The 19527-nt window shown below is 42.7% G+C and overlaps 1 protein-coding gene across 1 annotated transcript in view; it reads left to right on the top strand.

Annotated features, from left to right (window-relative positions):
• suclg2 (succinate-CoA ligase GDP-forming subunit beta) overlaps positions 1-19527 on the top strand; it is a gene marked incomplete at its 5' end in the record, with an annotated part of 85802 nt that overhangs the window by 25471 nt on the left and 40804 nt on the right. Inside the window, 7 exon segments of the mRNA XM_079217880.1 lie at positions 7725-7824; positions 8842-8932; positions 10791-10943; positions 11845-11934; positions 13085-13181; positions 16521-16682; positions 17969-18111. Of these exon segments, the coding sequence (XP_079074006.1) occupies positions 7725-7824; positions 8842-8932; positions 10791-10943; positions 11845-11934; positions 13085-13181; positions 16521-16682; positions 17969-18111 (836 nt within the window).

Raw genomic sequence — 19527 nt, 5'->3', positions numbered from 1 at the left:
GGGCTCCCCTTGATGGACGGAGCAGCGCTGGTCCCTTCAGAGGGCTGGCCTGTCTCAGGAAGACAGATGTTAGTCTGCAGTTGTCCTGTCTCCAGTGCGTGCCAAGATAACACTCACAGGATGGGGGGAGAGGATGGGGCTGGGGCGGGTTTGAAACATGAGGTTATTAACACAGGGACCCGCGAACACTGCACCAACTTCATTCAGAAACACTTATTCGGTTCTTTAATAACTGCAATAATTTTCATTCTTGGACATTTTGAGGAGATCTTAGGGTCTCTCGTTTTTTGGAAGAAAAAGCTGTGCATCTGAAATTGTCTTAACAGCTGTAAATAGGCTTTGCAGGGTAAAGCGGCCTGTCTCTCAAAGAGCTGATTTATGTAAGCAGCTTAGTGTTTCCACCTCCTCATTATGCACCCTAACCTATTCATGTTGTGGGTGAGATGTCAAATTACTTCTCACACATCCCCTCTATTGTATTAGGGTGATACTAGTGTGCCAGTAGAAGTGAACATGTAGCCTATTATTTGTTGTCAGGGTACTTTGCATAAATGCAGGCGTCCTAGTTGTGTTGGAGTTAAGAGTTAAGTCAGGTCCAGGAAGAGGGAATAGTACTAGTGAAGTGCAATGTAGAAAACATAATTGTGCTTAGTTGTAGGGACCTCCAACCATTAGGCACGCTTCATTACTCGTCTGTGGAAATGGCATTGCAAGTAGTGCTCTTGCCCACCAGTGCATCAGCAGCAGATGTTGTTGCCTTTCGGAATAGTTTGATCTGCTATTGTTCATGCTGAACTGATGAAAAATGTTAATGAGAAGTGAGCAGCTCATGTTTGTGCAGACTCTTGATTACGTCTTTAAAATATTTTTAGAGGTTTTTCTGGAACACAGAGTTCGTACTCTTCTCGATAACTGGATAGAAATCAATGTCTTTGCAGAGACTTTGTCGTCAAACCAAATGATTCTCCTCACTGATGCCCCCGTAGTCATTTAGCACCCATCGTTCCACAATACTATTATCATTACCGTCACCCTTCTGGTTGCATGGCAGTGGAAAACTCTGTCAGGGATTTGAACTGCACCTCTCTATCGCTGAGAGGAGACCAGGGCCATCGCAGGATGTCATTAGAAGTGCTGTCTCATGCCTGAAAGCCAGGTGGACTCGTCTTCTAATGAGGACTCGGCCGTCATGCAAGCGCTGACGGGAGGAGGTGTAACACTGAGGTGCCACTCTTGGTCCGGGACGCTGATATTCTCCTCCGCTGAGAAGCATTGAGATGGCATCATTAGAGGGATAGACGCACACATTGGCGGCGGGCTTAACCAGACCAGACAGTGGGATGGTAATGATATATTAAGTTGTAGCAAACCATGAGGTCAAATTGTTATCTTTGACCTTTTTTTTGTGTCTAAATCTTTGTTTGTCCCTTGTTACACAAGTCCCAACATTTGGTCGTACAGACATGCCAGTAGCAAGATGACTTTGCAGGTTTGATCAATGTTTGTTGACTTTTCAACCTCAACCGAACAGGGAAACATGTTAAGCTTGAAGAATTCCAAGGCCAATATACGTCAGTGTAGATGAAAAACTGGAGACTTTATTTTCAGATCTTTCCCTTTTGGTTCACCTGCCTTCAGAGCATGAATGGATCGACATTTTCTGCATGACATTCTCGCGGTCTGGCAGGATCGGAAATGGTAAAAGTTTATGGAAAGCTGCACTAGTCTAAATATGAAACGCTGTCAATTCTGTTAAATGGCCCTATCAATGCCAAGTGTAATTTAGGGCTTTCCACAACAAAATAAATTCTTAGTCGAGTTGCGTTTTGCGACTTATCAATTAGTTGATTTAATCGACAGATGAGTAAATATGAATCACCCAAAAGCATCACTTTAAAACTAACATGTGCTCATATTTCTTGTAAATTACATTTCATTTAGCTGATGCTTTTATCCAAAGCGACTTACATTTGTTATATACACCGTAGACACAGCAACGGACAGCAATTCGGGGTCAAGTGTCTTGCTCAAGGACACACCGACATGGACTAGCGAAGCAAGGGCTTGAACCACCGATTCTCTGATTGAAAGCCGGGCATGCTAACCACTGAGCCACAGTCGCTAATATGAGTCAGTCAGTATGAAAAACCATGAAAAACAACTAATCAACTCAAGAAGTCTTAGTGAAATATGACAAACGACCAATCAGTTGATTAATTGACTAATAGGAGGCAGCCCTGGTGTGTTTAAAGTATATTTGAAGCAATAACTATTACACTGAACATTTTTAGGCCATTAACATCAATCAATCAAGGGAAAACAGCGTGAACATATTCAGTTTTCTACTTGTGTAATTAGTATAGCGAATCAGATTGATTGTCCTGTTTTATGTCATCAATATCCCGCATCTCCTTCTGTACTTTTAACCTACTTATATTGGGTTATTAGTTAATTGTTCCCAATATCAGTGAGTCATGGATGTGACACAGCAAAATTACCCTGTGGCAAAGTGAATCAAAAGCTAGTGCCGCTCCAATAGCTTTCTGAAGCTATCAGTATGCAGTTGACAACATAATTGACGTTATTTAAAGACACGCCATGTGTCACAAATGAAAGCACAGATTGTTGTTCTTTTATATTCAGTGCTGCCCGTACAACCCCTGAATTATGAGTTGTGTTTCAGCTGCTTGGATCGAATTCCAAACAAACACTGGAATACATAATAATACTAATGTTTCTCAATAGGTTATTTTATTATATATATAGTTGTTATAATGGTTATTTCAGACCTTTTGTTTTATTCTAAAGACTATGTTTGGCAGCAATCGGCACTCTCCTGCAACATAACCAGGAGGTTTACTGTCATGACGAGCACAGACGCTGCACGTTAAGAGGTATTTTCACTTCATTGCTGGTGTTAATGGCATTAATCCATAGGAAGGCCCAGGCTCTCTGTGTTATTTGATTGTGGTTGTGTGTGCTCGTGTTTGTTTTCTCCTCTCTCCCAAGAGTTTGATTAGTTGTCTCCATTTAGCCGCCACATTACTTTCATTACAGCAGACATGCACGCCAGGGAGGGCCGTCCCGATCCTTTTCTCTCTCCATGCAGATGGTAGCCACATCTGACTCTCTCTGGATTGGCGAACAGCCTACATCTGTCCCTTACCAGTCCCCATTCCCTTCATGGCACAGCCCTCGAAGGCTTCATTAAATATCAGACCAAAGCTAACTCTGCTGCTGGCCACCCATGGGCTACGTGGAGAGGGAAGGAGGGGGGTGGAAGAGAATCGTCTTTTCAAAAGTGCACAGGAAGGAGGAGGGTGAAAGAGACACTGATTGTCGACATAACGTTCTCCGTGCCAGCTGCTGTCACTGGCAAGCAGACTGGGAGTTGATTTGCACTCATTACTGGGAAATGAGTTAGGCCTGAGGATGATGACCGCATTACTCCGATTGCATGTGATGTGATTGGAGATGTTGTGCGATGTTAATCTCCTCCCCTGTGTCCCCAAGATATAGAAAATAAATGGAGATGAAAATCTTCCTCCGCATCTTCACAGTGGGCCGTGCATGATACAAATGGAAGCGGATAACTGATTACGCAACCATGCCCCCCTCTTCCCCCTCCACCCCACCCCCCAAAGAAAGGGGTTTTCATCCAGCCAATAATATAATAACCAAACCACTTTCTGCAGGAGGTGTTTCTAATTACTGCGGCCTTGACAAGTAAAATAAATGAGTTGTTGTTTATCAGGTGCAGATACAGTATACACGCTGCATATTTCACAGTAATGTAAACATACTTTAAAAGAAGCATCTGTATTGCTGTCTGAGGTTAAATGTAACATTTCTTTTTTCACTTTGTGAGGACCTTAGGCTCTGACTCTCCAACAGTGCTCGCTGGTGCCTTTACTGATTAACTTCAGACACGTGCCCTTCTTTCCCCTTTGCTCAACACAGTGTCCGGGTTGAGCATGAAGCCATGACTCGTCTCTGATTTTACATGCTACGACTCTTTTTCCATCCGCTCATCATTCTGCTCCGCACTCATTAGGGACCCACCTTTTTGTCTGAGTGTGATAGTCCATCTCATGTCTGTCATACTGCCAGATAATGGCCACCCTGCTCTTTACCATGTGCCGTGTTCACTCTGATCTTTGAGGACATCATTATCCTCTCCATGTCCCCCAACAGTGTGGCCTCAGCCTTTGGAGTCTTCATTTTTTTTTGGGGGGGGTTCTGTGAGAATGGTGTGTATATACATATTCTCATCATAAATTATTTGATATGCAGTGTGAAAGCATTTTAGTGCAGCACATCTTGTGTTCTCCTCCTTTTGTCTCTTCTTGTATCACGTTTCTTCTTATTAACAGCATATTGCTCTTACGGTGCCCATTCATAATTGCTGATTCCGCGACAATATCTGGTTGTGCCGCATACAAAGGCAGATTTTTGCTATCAATTACTCGTGCAGAAGGAATGAACACCTGCCTCGTTCTCACTCCATTACCTTCCCTGGAACATTACATGCCTTTTTAATATATCCTCGTTTTAAAACATACCTTGGTTTTTTTGTCTTTTTTTTTGTCTTTTTTTTTGACGATCCTCATCAATGTGTCAATACTCTTACCTTTCTCCACACCTCAAACAATGCAATCTCCCTATTGGGCTACATCTTTGTTCTTTCACTTGTTTCTTTTTTTCTTCTTTCAAGCAAAAGCCATTTCCTGTGTGCCGTCCCTCTCTGCTGCACATGCCCACAGGACACTCTATTTCATCTTGCTTTGAACTCTTTTTAATTTTGCGCTGTAGCAGTTTTTTATTAACATATTTATTCATTTATGACTCCTCTCAAAGCCCTTTGCATATGAGCACACCTTTTATTCTCTCATTCTCCCTCTTTCTTTCTCCCCTCTCAGCTCTTGACTCTCCACAGAAAACAGGCCTGACTAATGCAGTGTTGGTTTAATCCCTGCAACCCTGTCAGAGGCTATTTTCTCTGGGTCCTTTTCTCACTACAGCAGCAGTGAGCACGGACAGTTTTCAGGCTCTCTCAGCTCACCAGCTCCTGTCTAGACTTTCTCCACACTGCGCGTAGAGTTTGTTTTTTTTCCCCCTACCCTGTCAAAAAAAGGGCCTGTCTCCAGCCCTGAAGGTCAAGGTGTCTTTCTAGCCACCACGCGGCAGATCATCCCCTTCCACTCTCCCCAACAGCCACTTCCCACCCTGATGGCAGCCACCTGTCAATGGCTGATCTCCCCCACCTAGATAATAATAACCTAGCCACAGACCATCTTTCATCAAGTGTCCTGGCTCCATTTGAATAGAGGGAGATTCGGGGCAGGATGCTAAATAGACAGCTGAGGGGCCTCCTCCTGATGTGCGAGTTCCTGCAAGGTGGTCGTGACAGCAAAGGGGAAGCACGGTGGTTAGATAATTGGAGCAAGGTCATGTGGAAGTTTCCAACAGTTGTACAGTTGCTTATTTTCCTTCCTCGTGCGAGATTGTAACGTGTTGCCAGTTCTAGACTTCTACAATGTCGGTATACAGACTGAATTATCTCTACAACTATTTGATGGGTTACGGTGAGGTTTTGTACAGACATCCGTGTTCCCGAGAGGATGCAACCTACTGTCTCTGGAGATCCTTTGGCTATTCCGCCACCGTGGCATTGACATTTGGGAATTTTAGTAACGGGTCTATGCAGCTATTGGACGGCTTGCCATTCAATTTTGTATGGCTATTCATGGAGCCCAGACAATGATTCCCTGTGTTTTGTTTTTGGGGTGAATCCCTTACTTTTCATGGAGCGCCACTAAGCGGTCAAAGTTTTCACTTCTCCAGTGAAATATCTCTATCGACTAGATCAGCGGTTCCCAAACTTTTTAGGCCACGCACCCCCTTCTACATCCCGACCGGGTTCACGCACCCCCAATCCCCCACACCTTAAAAAAAAACGCAACAGAGCTTATATAGCCGCATAAAATCGGACCGATGTGAGAACTGTTTGCTCGCGCGTGCCGTTTGTTACAAGATTTAGTCCGTTGTATACATTTCAGTTACACAAGGCGTCACTTTTAAAGAGCAATAAGGATGGCGAGGACACAGGCTCAGAGGCAGATTGCATTTCACATTTATTTACTTAAACACAGTAAGCCACGTAAAGAACAAAGAGTGGCACATGCATAGGCTCAGAAACAGATATAAATAAAAAAGGAGTCCATATGAGGATGTTCACATGCAGCGCAGCCTGCAGCAAGAGAGATAGAGAGGGAGAGGGAGAAAGTGAGAGACTCACGTGAATGAGACTGCAATTGTTTTTGGCTGTTTTGTAACTATTCCAATTTTGATCTAAAAAATGTAAGGGGCTTCTGACTTGCACTGGCATGCTTGGTGTTCAGGTGGCGGCGCAAATAAGAGGCTTCAGACAGCTGTTAGCCAGAACCTCACTGCACAACACGCACTGTGTCTTCGGGCAATCTGCATTGCCAATCCAAGTGAAGCCCAGACCCAGATAATTGTCATCATATTTCCTCTTTTTTTTTCCCAGTCTGATGCTCACTCTCGTCTCCTCTTTATCCGACTCCCGGTCGATTTCTTCTCCCGGTCTCTCCCCAACGCACCACACTTTGGGAATCCCTGGACTAGATGGACTCATTAACTATTAGGTTAATACGTATGAAATGTCATTCACCCTCTGACGTTTCCTGTAGCGCTATTGTCAAAATCTCCAACACCCTTAGCTTTGCTAGTGCTGTGTGTAGGTTGTAGGGTTCATAGACAAATGGTAGCAGCAGGGCTGAAAAAAGGATGTTAAAATATTTGTTCTTAAACACACTGGTTCAAACTATTTGAATATCTATTTTTGTTATTTGTCCATATCAAAGTGTCCTAACTGGCCGTGAGCAACTCGGCACTGAGCAGCGTGGTGCGGAGACCCCCCGCGTTTTTTTTTAACACTTCTGACAAGCGCAATCTGCATAGACACCTGCTTAAATCATTCAAATATTCTGCTATATATGTAGTTTGATTTTAATAACCATATTTATATTGATTGATGAAGGCTCCCATTCTGTCCGTGAGCTCGCCTGCTTCACTACAGGTGAGAAAACAACATCCATTAATCTGTACATTGGCCTACAAACAAGGATTTCTTCCCATGGAGTCCACAAGAAAACTATTTTGGTCCAATAAACGTCTCCTGTCACTTATCCTGGGGAAGGCAGGTTAGCGAGCCGCCGTCCCCATGAGCGGCTGCTGACAGACGGGCAGAGACGCTCATCATAGACAGAGTCTGTGTGGCTTGGTCTGTCTGACACTGTGGATTCCTTGCAAAACCTTAGATTTAATTTTCATGAAAGTGAAGTTGGTTGACTTGTCATGCACGAGGAGCAATGCGGTGTGCATGAGGCAGACTGAGTTTTTTTGTACTATTCCATTATTATTTTTTATAATTTAAAATATTCATTGATAACTTGCCAACACTGTAAACTAAATGGTAAACATTCTAGCAGCTTAACATCAGAACGTTATTTTCATTTGTGGATGGGTGCTGAACACTGTAAACTCTCTCCATCCCCACATAATCCCTAATCTTATCACCTATCACACTCACTCCCCCCTGCTTTATTCAATCCGATGGACAGATAACAGGCAGACTCAAGGGGGCCTTTAAGGTGCGGAGCCTACATCTTAAGTGCTCTGTCTCTCTCTTTGTCTTTCAGATGCCAAGGAGATTGTCTTGAAAGCTCAGATTCTGGCCGGTGGCAGAGGCAAAGGTGTGTTTGACAGTGGCCTTAAAGGTGGAGTGCACTTAACTACGGAGTAAGTATGCCCCTATCTACATTTCACACTGTGAGTTTCTGTAGGAGATAGTTTCCTGTTTTTTCTCCCTCGACAGCGACTTCTAGAGTGAGGAGGCTCAAAGAGCTCTCTGAAGATGTTCCCTTGGCACTTGTCAGGATTACTTGTGCTGCAAACAAACAGTTTTTCTTTCTACCAGTGTCTCGTTTTCAAACAACTACCCTCAATTAAATGTTGAAAAGGGGATTTTGAGGTCAGCAGAAGCGTTTTGCACCCCATACTGAGTTTGCCTCTCTCGGGTTTGTGCCGCTGTGGAGATATATTTTGCTCTATCTTAGAATTACAAAGTGTGACTGGTGTATTCCTCCAATGAAGGCTTATCTGAAATCGTGCGTTTTTCAAAAGGCTAAACAACTTGAAATATTTTTATTTTTTATTGCTCAGACACTGCATTTGCCTCTGCCACAAGCGTTCATGTTCTAAAACAGCGCTATCTTTTTTAGTAAAGGTACCTTCCACTTACTGCCACCTTCAAGGCAAAAAAGTGATTTATGACAATTGTACCAGATATGCATCATCGTCACCCTACTTCAGGGTTCAGGATGGCCGGAAACTTTTTCAGAGTGAAATATGCTGAAGTTCATCGTCCCTAGATAGTGTCACGAGTGCACAGTTCACCTTCTTCTCATCTATCAAAGGATGAGTACAACCCCATCTTTATTTTTATTCACTTACAAAACCAGAGCAGGCTTACAGAAGCAGCCCCGGCATGTGGGCTGCTTCTCAACAGAGTATTAATCGAGGTTCATTCACAGCGATGTGTTGATGTTCCAAAAACTGTGCTTTGTCAGAACGTTACATAAATGCCCAGAATATGCTGAGGCATATCTCTAGAGATAAAGAAACACTTTTTCTGCTTTTCTCATCTTTCATTTTCTAAGTGTATATTTTTTCAGTGTTTGTATTTTAACATAAATTGCCTGTTGTCTTGTCTGTTTGAAAAAGGATATTTTTTGACTTAATACTTCTTCCAATCAGCCCTTCCGTGGTTGGTGAACTGGCCAATAAGATGCTGGGTTTCAACCTGACCACTAAGCAGACACCGAAAGATGGCGTGAAAGTGAAAACGGTGAGCCACTGCGTACACCGAAGGAAAGACTGATATACTTTGCTCTTTCTTCTTGTTTAGTTTTTTTCTGACCTCATTTTAAGGCATTTTGAGTCCAGCAATGCACTGTGAAAGTAATGAATGTGAAGGTAGTCTGGCTCTATAGTTTTGAGTTGCTTCTTTTCCACTAGGTTTAAATAGGAGCCGTCCACTGTTGTTTACTGTGGGTTTGCACTGGCTGGGTGTTATGGCTCATTGCATAAATTGAACCGGGCCCACTGTGAATTTAAAGTGTTTGGTAAACAACTGTTTCTATGTGCCACTAACAAGCAGGAATATAATGTTCTCTACTTGGATGCTGCATGCAGTGCCTCCTCAAAACAGACACTTCAAGGTGATGAAGCCTTCTCAGTCTCTAGCTTGTGCGTAGTTCCCGCTCTCTATCTTTGCCCCGCCCCATTTCACCTAACTTATGCTCCTCGTCCTATCGCAGAGTTTAGGTGGAATCAAGGGAGTGTCACACATGTCGTTTTTATAGAAAGCACCCGTGGAAGAAGCTCACAAGCTCAGAGTTACCTCTGTTTCTCACAGGCAGAGGAAAAGCTAAACAAACTAGAACTGGGCAAAAGTTGAATTGGATGTGAGCAAGAAGAGAACATGACCTCCATTGGGCCATCTTGTTGTCCTGCCAAGAACATCCTCTTTCGCCTGCGGCACTGAAGACAGACACGGGCGGAGCAGCCCATGACGGACGTGAAGGATCGAGAACAATAACGGTGTAGTCGCAACCTGGTCTGTCAGATGACAGACAGCTTTGCTGTCAACCTGCGTCAACCCTCACCCAGTACTGCACCACAGAGCAGAGAACAAAGGAAGGGGGCACTTCAGCCTCTCCATGGATTTGCTCTCATGGTACTAATGGAGGGATGTGGAGAGAAGAGATGCGACAGGGGTGTAAAAGATGGCTGTTGAAGAAGACTGGGTTTGAAGAAGACTGGGTTTGAGGTGAAAAAGATCGGTGGTGGGAATAGAAAATGTTAAGTCTGGGTGAAGAAGCAGGCGACAAATCGAAGGACAGGGAACTTAAGAGAATGTTTGAGTGACTGGAGAGGACAACATTTAGACAAGGAGATAGGGGCGCTGTCTGTGAACACGGAGTGGAGAGAAGGTTATCCATCCTCATTAGCTGTGCGGTAGGGTGGAAGCAGAACATAAGGGCTGTGCATGTTCAAACAAACACTTCATCCGAAAATCCTTCAGCCCATTAACCACCACGCATCTGATTCTTTTTTTCCCTCTCTTTTCCAAATGAGCCTCTCGCTTGCTCCCTCTTTCTTCGTATCTTCCAAACTCTGAGTCACACCATACGAGAGATTCCAATGGTATGCTTCATAGATTCTGCCGCTATGTGGATCCTGTTTATTAGCCTGTGTCATTGTGTTATCTGTATATATTCTGTTTAAACATGCATTGTAATGTACAATTTAAGGTTGCAAAGGTTTGCCAAATACTTTGGGGAAAGTCAAGGAAAGTTAAATGGTGTTTCTTGTTTGGGTAGCCTTTTATGTGAGAATGAAGTCCAATCAGCAGAGATGCACGGATACAGGTATCGGATGTCAGTCTGATTCCAGCCCCCTTCACACAGCTCTTCATTTATTTCATCATTTATTTGTTTGTTACCTTACGTACAAGAATGATCCCAGTCACTTCGACATAGTGAGGCATAAAACATGCATCAGTACTCAGAATCAGCCCCAAAGCCTAGTTATCGGTTTTGGTATTATGACAAAACGAAAAAAGGCAAATTGGTGCAACCCTCAAGTTGGTCGCTACATTCCTCCATCAGCCTCCTCTCTCTCTCCTGCTGTGCCATATCCAGGTGATGGTTGCTGAGGCCCTGGACATCACCAGGGAGACCTACTTTGCCATTCTGATGGACCGCGCCTGTAATGGTCCTGTCATGGTAGGCAGCCCTCAGGGAGGTATGGATATCGAGGAGGTAGCCGCAAGCTCCCCAGAACTCATCTTTAAGGTACGTGATTTGTGGCCCGTCCCCATCGCTGCGATACCGAATGAGAAGAATAAAAACATTGAAACGTATCTGCCTCAAAAGCAGCGCAGACTGTGAAATGGACTAATCTCGTCTAGCACAATGGAACTCTTAAAAGAGTTCAAACACCTCGCCGTCTTGCTCAAAGTTGTTGTTTCTCTTTAATCCACACAAGTTTTATTTGCCTTTAAATCACGCCGTAGCTCGATTGCCCAGTGGGCCCCACAGATGGAAGCTGTGCTCATTTCGTATTTTCATCTAATTCAATTAAACTTTTCCCTGCCTGCATGTGTACATGATGCAGACATGCTGCAATACACTGAAGCTTGACATGAACAAATACACAGCCTTCTGTGCTTTATTTAGCTATTAATTAGATTTACAGAACATAATCCACTGTAGTCACTTGGCTACTTGGCAACAGGTCTTTGTCGGTGTTAACAGATGTACAATTTAAGCACTACAGATTTTCTATTGTTGTATGTCTTCCTTTAGCTATTGTCAACAGATGTTAGAGCAGATTGGAAAGATCCAGCGGAGATATACATCCTTCATTATATCCACCGACAATCTCAGATCATATAAGCAATACACAGCTGTGATGTCGCTTATCTCACCCATGTGATGGGTCGATAAGATCCACACCTAGTTTACACAGAATTGTTTACACCAGCTAACGGCAGCTGTCAGTTTTATATTTTATTTTCGTAAACCGGCAAATCCCTCAACCATTTGTATTTTGAACCACTAGTTAATCATGATGCCTGCAGTTTGATATGAACATCCGCTTTGTGCCAGCGTTTGAGCCCTTTTGCTCACTCTCACTCCCTTTCTCCATTTGTTTCCCACCCTTTTTCTTCCACTTTCGCTGCAAATCTTACAGGAAGTCATAGATATATTTGAAGGGGTGCGAGACGACCAGGCACTTCGCATGGCAGCTAATTTGGGTTTCAAAGGACCTCTGCAAAGACAGGTAATGGGCACGCTGGCTTTAATGACACGCTGCAAAGAAGAGGCAGACAAATCTGCACACACACACACACAGATGCATCCTCATTGACAAACAGACCAAACTTTGGCTATTATTAGTTTTCCAGAGACAAGTTGCGAGGCGTCATCACACTCGGCTCACTTGCCAGGTGGTCTATTGTCATGTATCTGGCAGTGACGCACAGCGCTGTGCCAGGCTGAGGCATCACTCGTGGTACCATTATTTCATACAACATGATTTTTTTTTAAGTGAATCATGCAGTAAGAGTCAAAACTCATCACAATGAGCAGACTATAATTTTGAGAACAGTAAGCCAAAATTAAAAAAAAATCGTGTCACCTCAAGTTTTATCAATCTCGCTCAGAAGAAAATGAGATCGAGGAAGAACCGCACAGAAACGCTCTGAGTTCACATTCAGACCGAGTATGGAGTTCATCTAAATGCCATTTGTCTCTTGGCATCAGATAACTGATTTGTTTTCTCTTCCACAGGCACCGTGGCATGAGAAATCAGATTAGCTCCGAATCTTAGCACATGTAATACATATAAATCAGCCAAGTGGATCTGCTTCTACTGAGAGTCAAGGATGTTTTGAGCTTTGTTTGCATCATATTGTATGCAATCCTTCTTTCTTTTCTTTTTTTTTGCTGGATACTGACTAGGCATTGATTTTAAACGGTCAAGGAGAGGAATAAAAAGTGAATGGTTGCGTTTCTGCATTGTCAGTATGTTTTTCCATGGTTACTGCGAGTCAGCTGCCACACTGTTTAATTCAGAGATAATTACAGGTCTTTTTGAGAGAGATTATTTAATTGTCAAGTGTTAACGTCAGGTTGAATCCAAAAAAAATGAATTATAATTCTGTATATATATATATATATATTCTGTAATTACATTAGCATGTGCTGTAATTATGTCCTTTTTGCCAGTTGTCACATCGTTTTGAGCAAAAAGAAATATTTTACAATTCAGCACAGAGACATACATATGCAAATGCGAACTCAGACAGCGCGATGTTGAAGGTGATTTGCCATGTTTTATGTAGCCTGTGTGGGAGGCTGAGCGGCCTTGGCGGGCCTTGCTGCTCAGAGCCGAACCGTGAGGTAATCACTGTCATATGTGGTCCTCGCAGGCAGCAGATCAGATTAAGAGGCTCTATGATCTGTTCCTGAAAGTCGACGCCACTCAAGTCGAAGTCAATCCTCTCGGAGAGACTCCCGAAGGACAAGGTACCGTGTGTGTGTGTGTGTGTGTGTGTGTGTGTGTGTGTGTGTGTGTGTGTGTGTGTGTGTGTGTGTGTGTGTGTGTGTGTGTGTGTGTGTGTGTACTTGGCCTCAGCATTCGTTTTTTTTCTTCTTTTCTTCCTGTCATTAATTGTTCCCCAAATCATGTTGAACATCCACAATATTTTGACACTTTGAATAGAGAGCCTTTTTGCACAAACATGGCGCTAGCTGTTAATCACTGACTGTGGGAAACAGGCAGTCTATCTCCTCGGGTCTGAATGCATTTAAGAATGTGAAATGTATTTGCAACACATTGACGTCAGTTTCCTGTCAGCGTGACTTTGTCTGGATAAAAAAATCCAAATGGCTTCAGGGAGCAGAGATTTCCATATTCATAGCATGTTGATGTTTGTTGATGAGTCCTAGTTGCTGATAATTAACTAAAGACGTACAGTCTATCATGGACTAGTAATGAGAAAGTCCAATGAGGGATTGCAGCAGCAGCAACATTCTTCATCTACTCCGCGGTCGTCAGAGAGTAACCAGTCAGGGAAACTCTATGAATATATTTAAAAAAAAAGTCTTATAAACTGAATGCTCAAATTAATTTTACATATTGTATGTCCGGCCTTGAACATTATTGAAATGACTTCAATTGAAATTTGTTTTGATTTTCATTATAAAATAAATCACTCCACCTCTTAAGCACCTACATCTAAATAATAAGGTTTTGTTGCTTATGAAACCAGAAACCACTTTATTATTTTCTACACATGTTTGAAAATTTGTTTTATTTTTTTATTTGTTCATTTAATTAACCTACTTCGAAAATGTGTAGTTGTTTACTTCCCCTTTGTGTCCTAAAGGAATACTTTTCTCTTGAATCTTCTCGTTGCAAGTCTCCCTTATTCTGATAATTAACACAGAGCTGAACCAAAAATACTCGGGTACGCTAACTCTGGTAGGAGAGAGATGTTCAGTGTTGTTGAAGGTCATCCTCAAGTCACTTTCTTTAGAGCAGCACAGCCTAGCCTGTTACGAGTTGAGTCTATTGTATTTCCAAATTTTTTTAAACACAATTTATATATATTTTATTGTCGCTAAGAACAGCTGGTCGAGCGCAGCCTAAACAGTGTGTTTGGTCCCGGGGCGATTCAGCAGTTCTGAGCTCTAGCCGGCTTCTCTTGTGTCGTCTGCAAAACTATTTGGACCCATATTTGCCACAGCTTCGGTTGGAGCTTCCAATCATGGGGTCAAAGCCCGCCTCAGTTACATTTTCATAGTTGTTGCATGTGTTTCTCGCGCTCCCTGTCTTAAGTGTTCCCTGACAAATGAAAATGCTTGAATATCCGAAGAACATCCGAGAAACGTGCACATTTCAGTCCCTTGTTGTCACTTAAATTGCAAAACATGACAAGTGGAGAATAGCAGGTAAACATTTCAAGCGCTCGTCATTCAGATGAGAAAGACATTATACGTCGTCACGAAGCGTTTTCTAGCATATGCGGTGCTGCTTTCGTTGAACTTGTCCTGAACTTGGTTTTCCTCCCAAAGAAATAAGGAAGCTTGTATCGGCGGCGGCGAACACAGATCGACTGTGATGCGTCCTATCGAGACGCATTACACCACGCCCAAGATGCATCACTTCTTTGATGTTATTTAGTCTCCGCAAAAACAGATACTTGTTCAAAGTATGCTTTATCAAAGATTGACAAGAGGAGATTGTTGTTTCATGATTTCTTATGAATATTAATGAATAAAATGACTCCTTTCAAACGATGAATTTTCACTGAGAGGTATGAGTTGTATTATCTAGAAGCAGGAAGAAGCTGTGACTGAGGCCGGCTTTGTAGACAAGTTTCACATTAAAATCAACTCGTTCTTTTTTTGGGTTCAATTTGGTCACGTCACGTGTGAGCGCTGAAAGGTATTTTTTTCAAGGGTGGAACATTTTTATCTTGTTTTGTCTCTTAGTAATATCCAAATATTTTTTTGTAGATGGACTGGTAATGGATGTTTCAAAACAAAATCAAAAGTAATTGTGTCGTAGGAGGACACCGTATGTCAGCAGAGTGTTTGCTGCTTGGACTGTGTGTCTATGTTCACATTTTATTTTAGTTTCCCAAAGCCAATTCCCATATTTTCATAATACTTATTCACTCTTACATGAGGGTGATCTGGCTGCCTGTGCAGCTGCATGTGCATGCTCATTAGAAAAGTTGATGCTGAAGGTTTTAGAGACATAAATAGCAATAGACATAATACATAATAGTTGTATTTTCAATGGTTGAATGATTGATTTAATTTTTTTTAGAATTTGCTTAGTTGCACATTGTCAGGTAGGTAGAATCACATGATCTGTTCAACTGAGGATGTAGGCGATTTTACCAGAGGGTGCCAGCATCATGAGGAGATGATTTAGGCAACAAAATGTTAGTCAAAAAATGACTATATAAGGTCATTATTTTAGGAAGGTGACTATGTATAGATTCATACCACTCTTATATCCGTTTGATGGAAGCTCGCACCAGCAGCCCATTAGCTTAGCTTAGCACAAAGACTGGATTTCTGGGGAAAACAGGTGCAGTTTTACGTGGGGTAATGTGCTGGAGTATTTCTTAGGCACCTTGATTTCCTCACACCAATAACGAGACCCACTGAGCCTAACCCCGTAATACAGCAATATGGTTTTACATGTATGATTTAGCATGGATTATACAAGATATGATTCCTAAGTTAGTGAACGTTGAAGTGGCTGGTGGACTAATTATTATGTTCTTTTCTTTTGAACTGATCTAGGGTTGGTGTTTGCCCCTGGTTTCAGTCTTAATGCTAAGCTAACCCGCTGTTGGCTGCAGATGCATATTTACAGACGATAGATGACGGTGGTCTCGTTCTTCTAATATCAGCAAGCTTTTCCAAAATGTCAAACTATTCATTTAAGTAACGGTCACTGTTTAAGTGTTGTTGTGTATACAAAAATCCCTTCGACTGATTTCATTAGATTCTTTGCCTGCTATTTTTCAGGTGGCTTTATGAGTGTGCACGGTCTCTTTGAAATGTACTCTCTTTGAAGTGTAAAGGAAATGTCCGTTTACTAAGAGGCAATGTCAAAAACACATGCCTCAGTGGGCCAACCTCTGAGATCATTAAGACCAGTACGCCGAGGGGACACCCCTCACTTCATTAATTTCAGGTTTTAGAAATGATAATTAGTTTGCTTTTTTCCATCTGAAGTCCTCTTTCCTTTCCCTTTTGCCTGCCTTCTCCCTTTTTCCCACGTTCTGTGCTTCCTCTGTTGCGTGTCTTCATTCCTAACTCTGTCTTTGTCATCTCCTCCAGTGGTTTGCTTTGATGCTAAGATCAGCTTTGACGACAATGCCGAGTTTCGTCAGAAAGCAGTGTTTGCTATGGACGACATGACTGAGAGCGACCCCACCGAGACGGCGGCAGCCAAGTGGGACCTCAAATACATCGGGCTGGATGGAAACATTGCCTGCTTTGGTATGGAAACAAAACCCTGGAACACACACACACACACACACACACACACACACACACACACACACACACACACACACACACACACACACACACACACACACCATTAAAGGAATCCTCCCTCAAGCAAACCTCTCCTGGCATCAGGCGTCTCTCAAGTCGCAATAAGGGAAAAGCTCGGACACAGTTGAAACTTAGTCAAAGTAAAAGCAGCCTCGGCTTTCCTCCAGTCCACATTACAGGCAGCTTTCTGAGGACTCCGGAAGGAATGCTCCCGTAACCAATGCGTTCTAATTAGTTATAATCCGCCCAGAAAGTCTCCAGTGAGCCAGATTGTTAGCATTCTCATTAAAAGGCCCCTCTCTCGTCATAAATCAAAGCTTTTTACAGTGTACAGCAGCACTAACAGGTGCTCTCGCGTCTCACCCCGTAGCCTCATAAACACATTAGATGTCTGTTAGCGCTACACCCCACCTCCCCTCTGAATCCCCAGCTCCCGGCCTCTCTTAAAGTAACAGCAGCTTTTAAGGTCCTGCAGCTTCCTTGAGAGCTCCGTAAGCCACCAAAGTGGCAGCTGTTAATGTAAATTTCCCTTTTATTGAGACCTCGGTTGGGGAGCTCGCGAAGACACAAGTTCAGCTAGACTAAAGCAAATGAGGTTAGACGTTTTTTGTGCACTTGCAACTCGGCAGGGTACCCGCGCTGGCAGTTAGCTAAATGATGACACAGGCCGCAAAATAAAAAAGTGTAGCAGAACCTCTTTTAATCAACGCTCTTTCCTCTGAAGTCGGGAGTTGAGTCATAATCAAATTTTCTCTGTGTTGCTTGACTTGAGGCATTCAAAATTCCTGTTTAGAGGATTTCCAACCGATTCACTTTTTAAGTGTGACATCTTTTTGACGTTTTTCTTTGGTTGATGATTTTCTGCTGGATTTCTTTTTGGGTGTTCGTACACTACATTTCATCTTTCCTTCAGTGGAGGTAGTGTTTTTTTAAATCACACTTTCCTCACACTTTCCTCTCAGGGATTTGTTTTGTAATTTCTGGACATTAACCTGGACTTAATGGTCAGATTTAACTTGATAACACTTAATAAATACATGAGGTCATTATTAGGCTATAGTACCATTAACTCTCACTTAAAGTATCAAATGGTTACACCTGATACCATAAGGCTTTCTCTGAAAAGGCAACTTCCATTTGGCTAAATATTTGTCTTTTTAGTTATCCTCTATGTTTCAGTATACATTTTTGCACATCAATTGAACTGACGGGACACTTTCTGACAGTGAATGGAGCCGGTCTGGCCATGGCCACATGCGACATCATTGACCTGCATGGAGGAAAGCCAGCTAACTTCCTGGACCTGGGGGGAGGAGTCAAGGAGAGGCAGGTGTACGAGGCATTCAAGCTGCTGACTGCCGACCCTAAGGTAGGAACAAACATGACACAAAAGTGCTTTTTTCTCTCAAAGCTTCTTGATTGTTACAAATGAGCACACGACCTAAATAGCTCCCTTATCTTAAAGCACATCCTAAAAGAAAAAGTAAAAAAAAGAAAAAAGCAATTTTGCCACCTGTTGAATAGTCTTTAATATTGCAGTCATGTATCTTGTCAGAGCACATTCATAAAGCCCTGTCTGCCTGGTTAGCGCTTTGTAACTGAGACAACAGTGCTCATTAGACTAGGGACCTTGGCATATGTCCATGTTTCACTGAGAGTCTGTCAGATTAAGTGCCATCATTTTCAGTTGCAGAGGCATGAATCGCTGCTCTGCTTTTTGATGCTCGTCATCACACGTGCATCCACATGTACACATGCACAATAACACACAGCAGAGGCTAATATGTAACTCAAACATGAATGCAACTGTAACTCAAAGCATGCTTCTGGAAATCTCAATGAGTGGCAGCTTGAGGGGTTTTACAAGTGATTCTGCTCTATGTTCAGGAAGCTTTTTCAAACTCCAAACTAAACAGTATGAGCCTTGTAACAATACCACAGTGCAGATTGTGTGTTGACAGTCATCACACCGCTAATTCCCCCGCTGCTGTCACTCCCACATCCCTGGACTAATCTCCGGTTGCCTCTGTGTTAGCGTGGTCGTCATACAGATATTTGATACCAATTCAGTCTTCCGCCCCCCCTGTTTTTTTTTTTTAAACCGTTCTTTTCACGTGCTGATTTCACTTGACAGGAAATGCTTTCAAAAATGTTTTTCAAAAGATTTCTACTCACCTGTGTGTTGACACGTTCAACCACAGTTAGAAATCTGTAAATCTATGAGAGAGGTGGCATCTCACCGCTCTCACATTTCCCTTCCCATGTCTGCTTTTCTAACCTTACTAGAATAATGCTAGCTGTCTTCATTTAAACATCCAGAGACCAGGGAGCGAGAGGCTGTGAATAAATATGCAGTCTGCTCTTGCATACATATTCTGTCACTATTAAACCACTAGAAAACTCAATTTCATCTCAACCCAATGCTCCGTCGTACAATTTCGACTCAGTGTTTAGAGGTGGAAGCTTTTGAAAAAAAAGTTCTGCTTCATATATTTACGGCACAGCAGCGACAGGAACAGACCTCGTGTTGCACACCTTTTTGTCCATGAATGTTTAAAATCTACCAACCTTAACACCCCAGCAGGTGATGCACTGCCTCACTCCGATTTCCACTGTGTGTAGATTCTGTTTGGTCTCACGTGAATACAACTCAATGGACTGTGGAGGGAAATATAAATGAATATGGTGGGAAAAAGAAATGCGATCAATAGGGGAGAGAAAAACTACAATGGCTTGTCACTCTCGCCTGGCATGGGGCCATCATCCATTATTATTATTGAACCCT

Source organism: Taurulus bubalis (assembly GCF_910589615.1).
Source record: "Taurulus bubalis genome assembly, chromosome: 5".
Taxonomy (NCBI): Eukaryota; Metazoa; Chordata; class Actinopteri; order Perciformes; family Cottidae; genus Taurulus; species Taurulus bubalis.
Note: the sequence above shows the minus strand (reverse complement) of the source record. Positions and strands in the feature narration are given on the sequence as shown.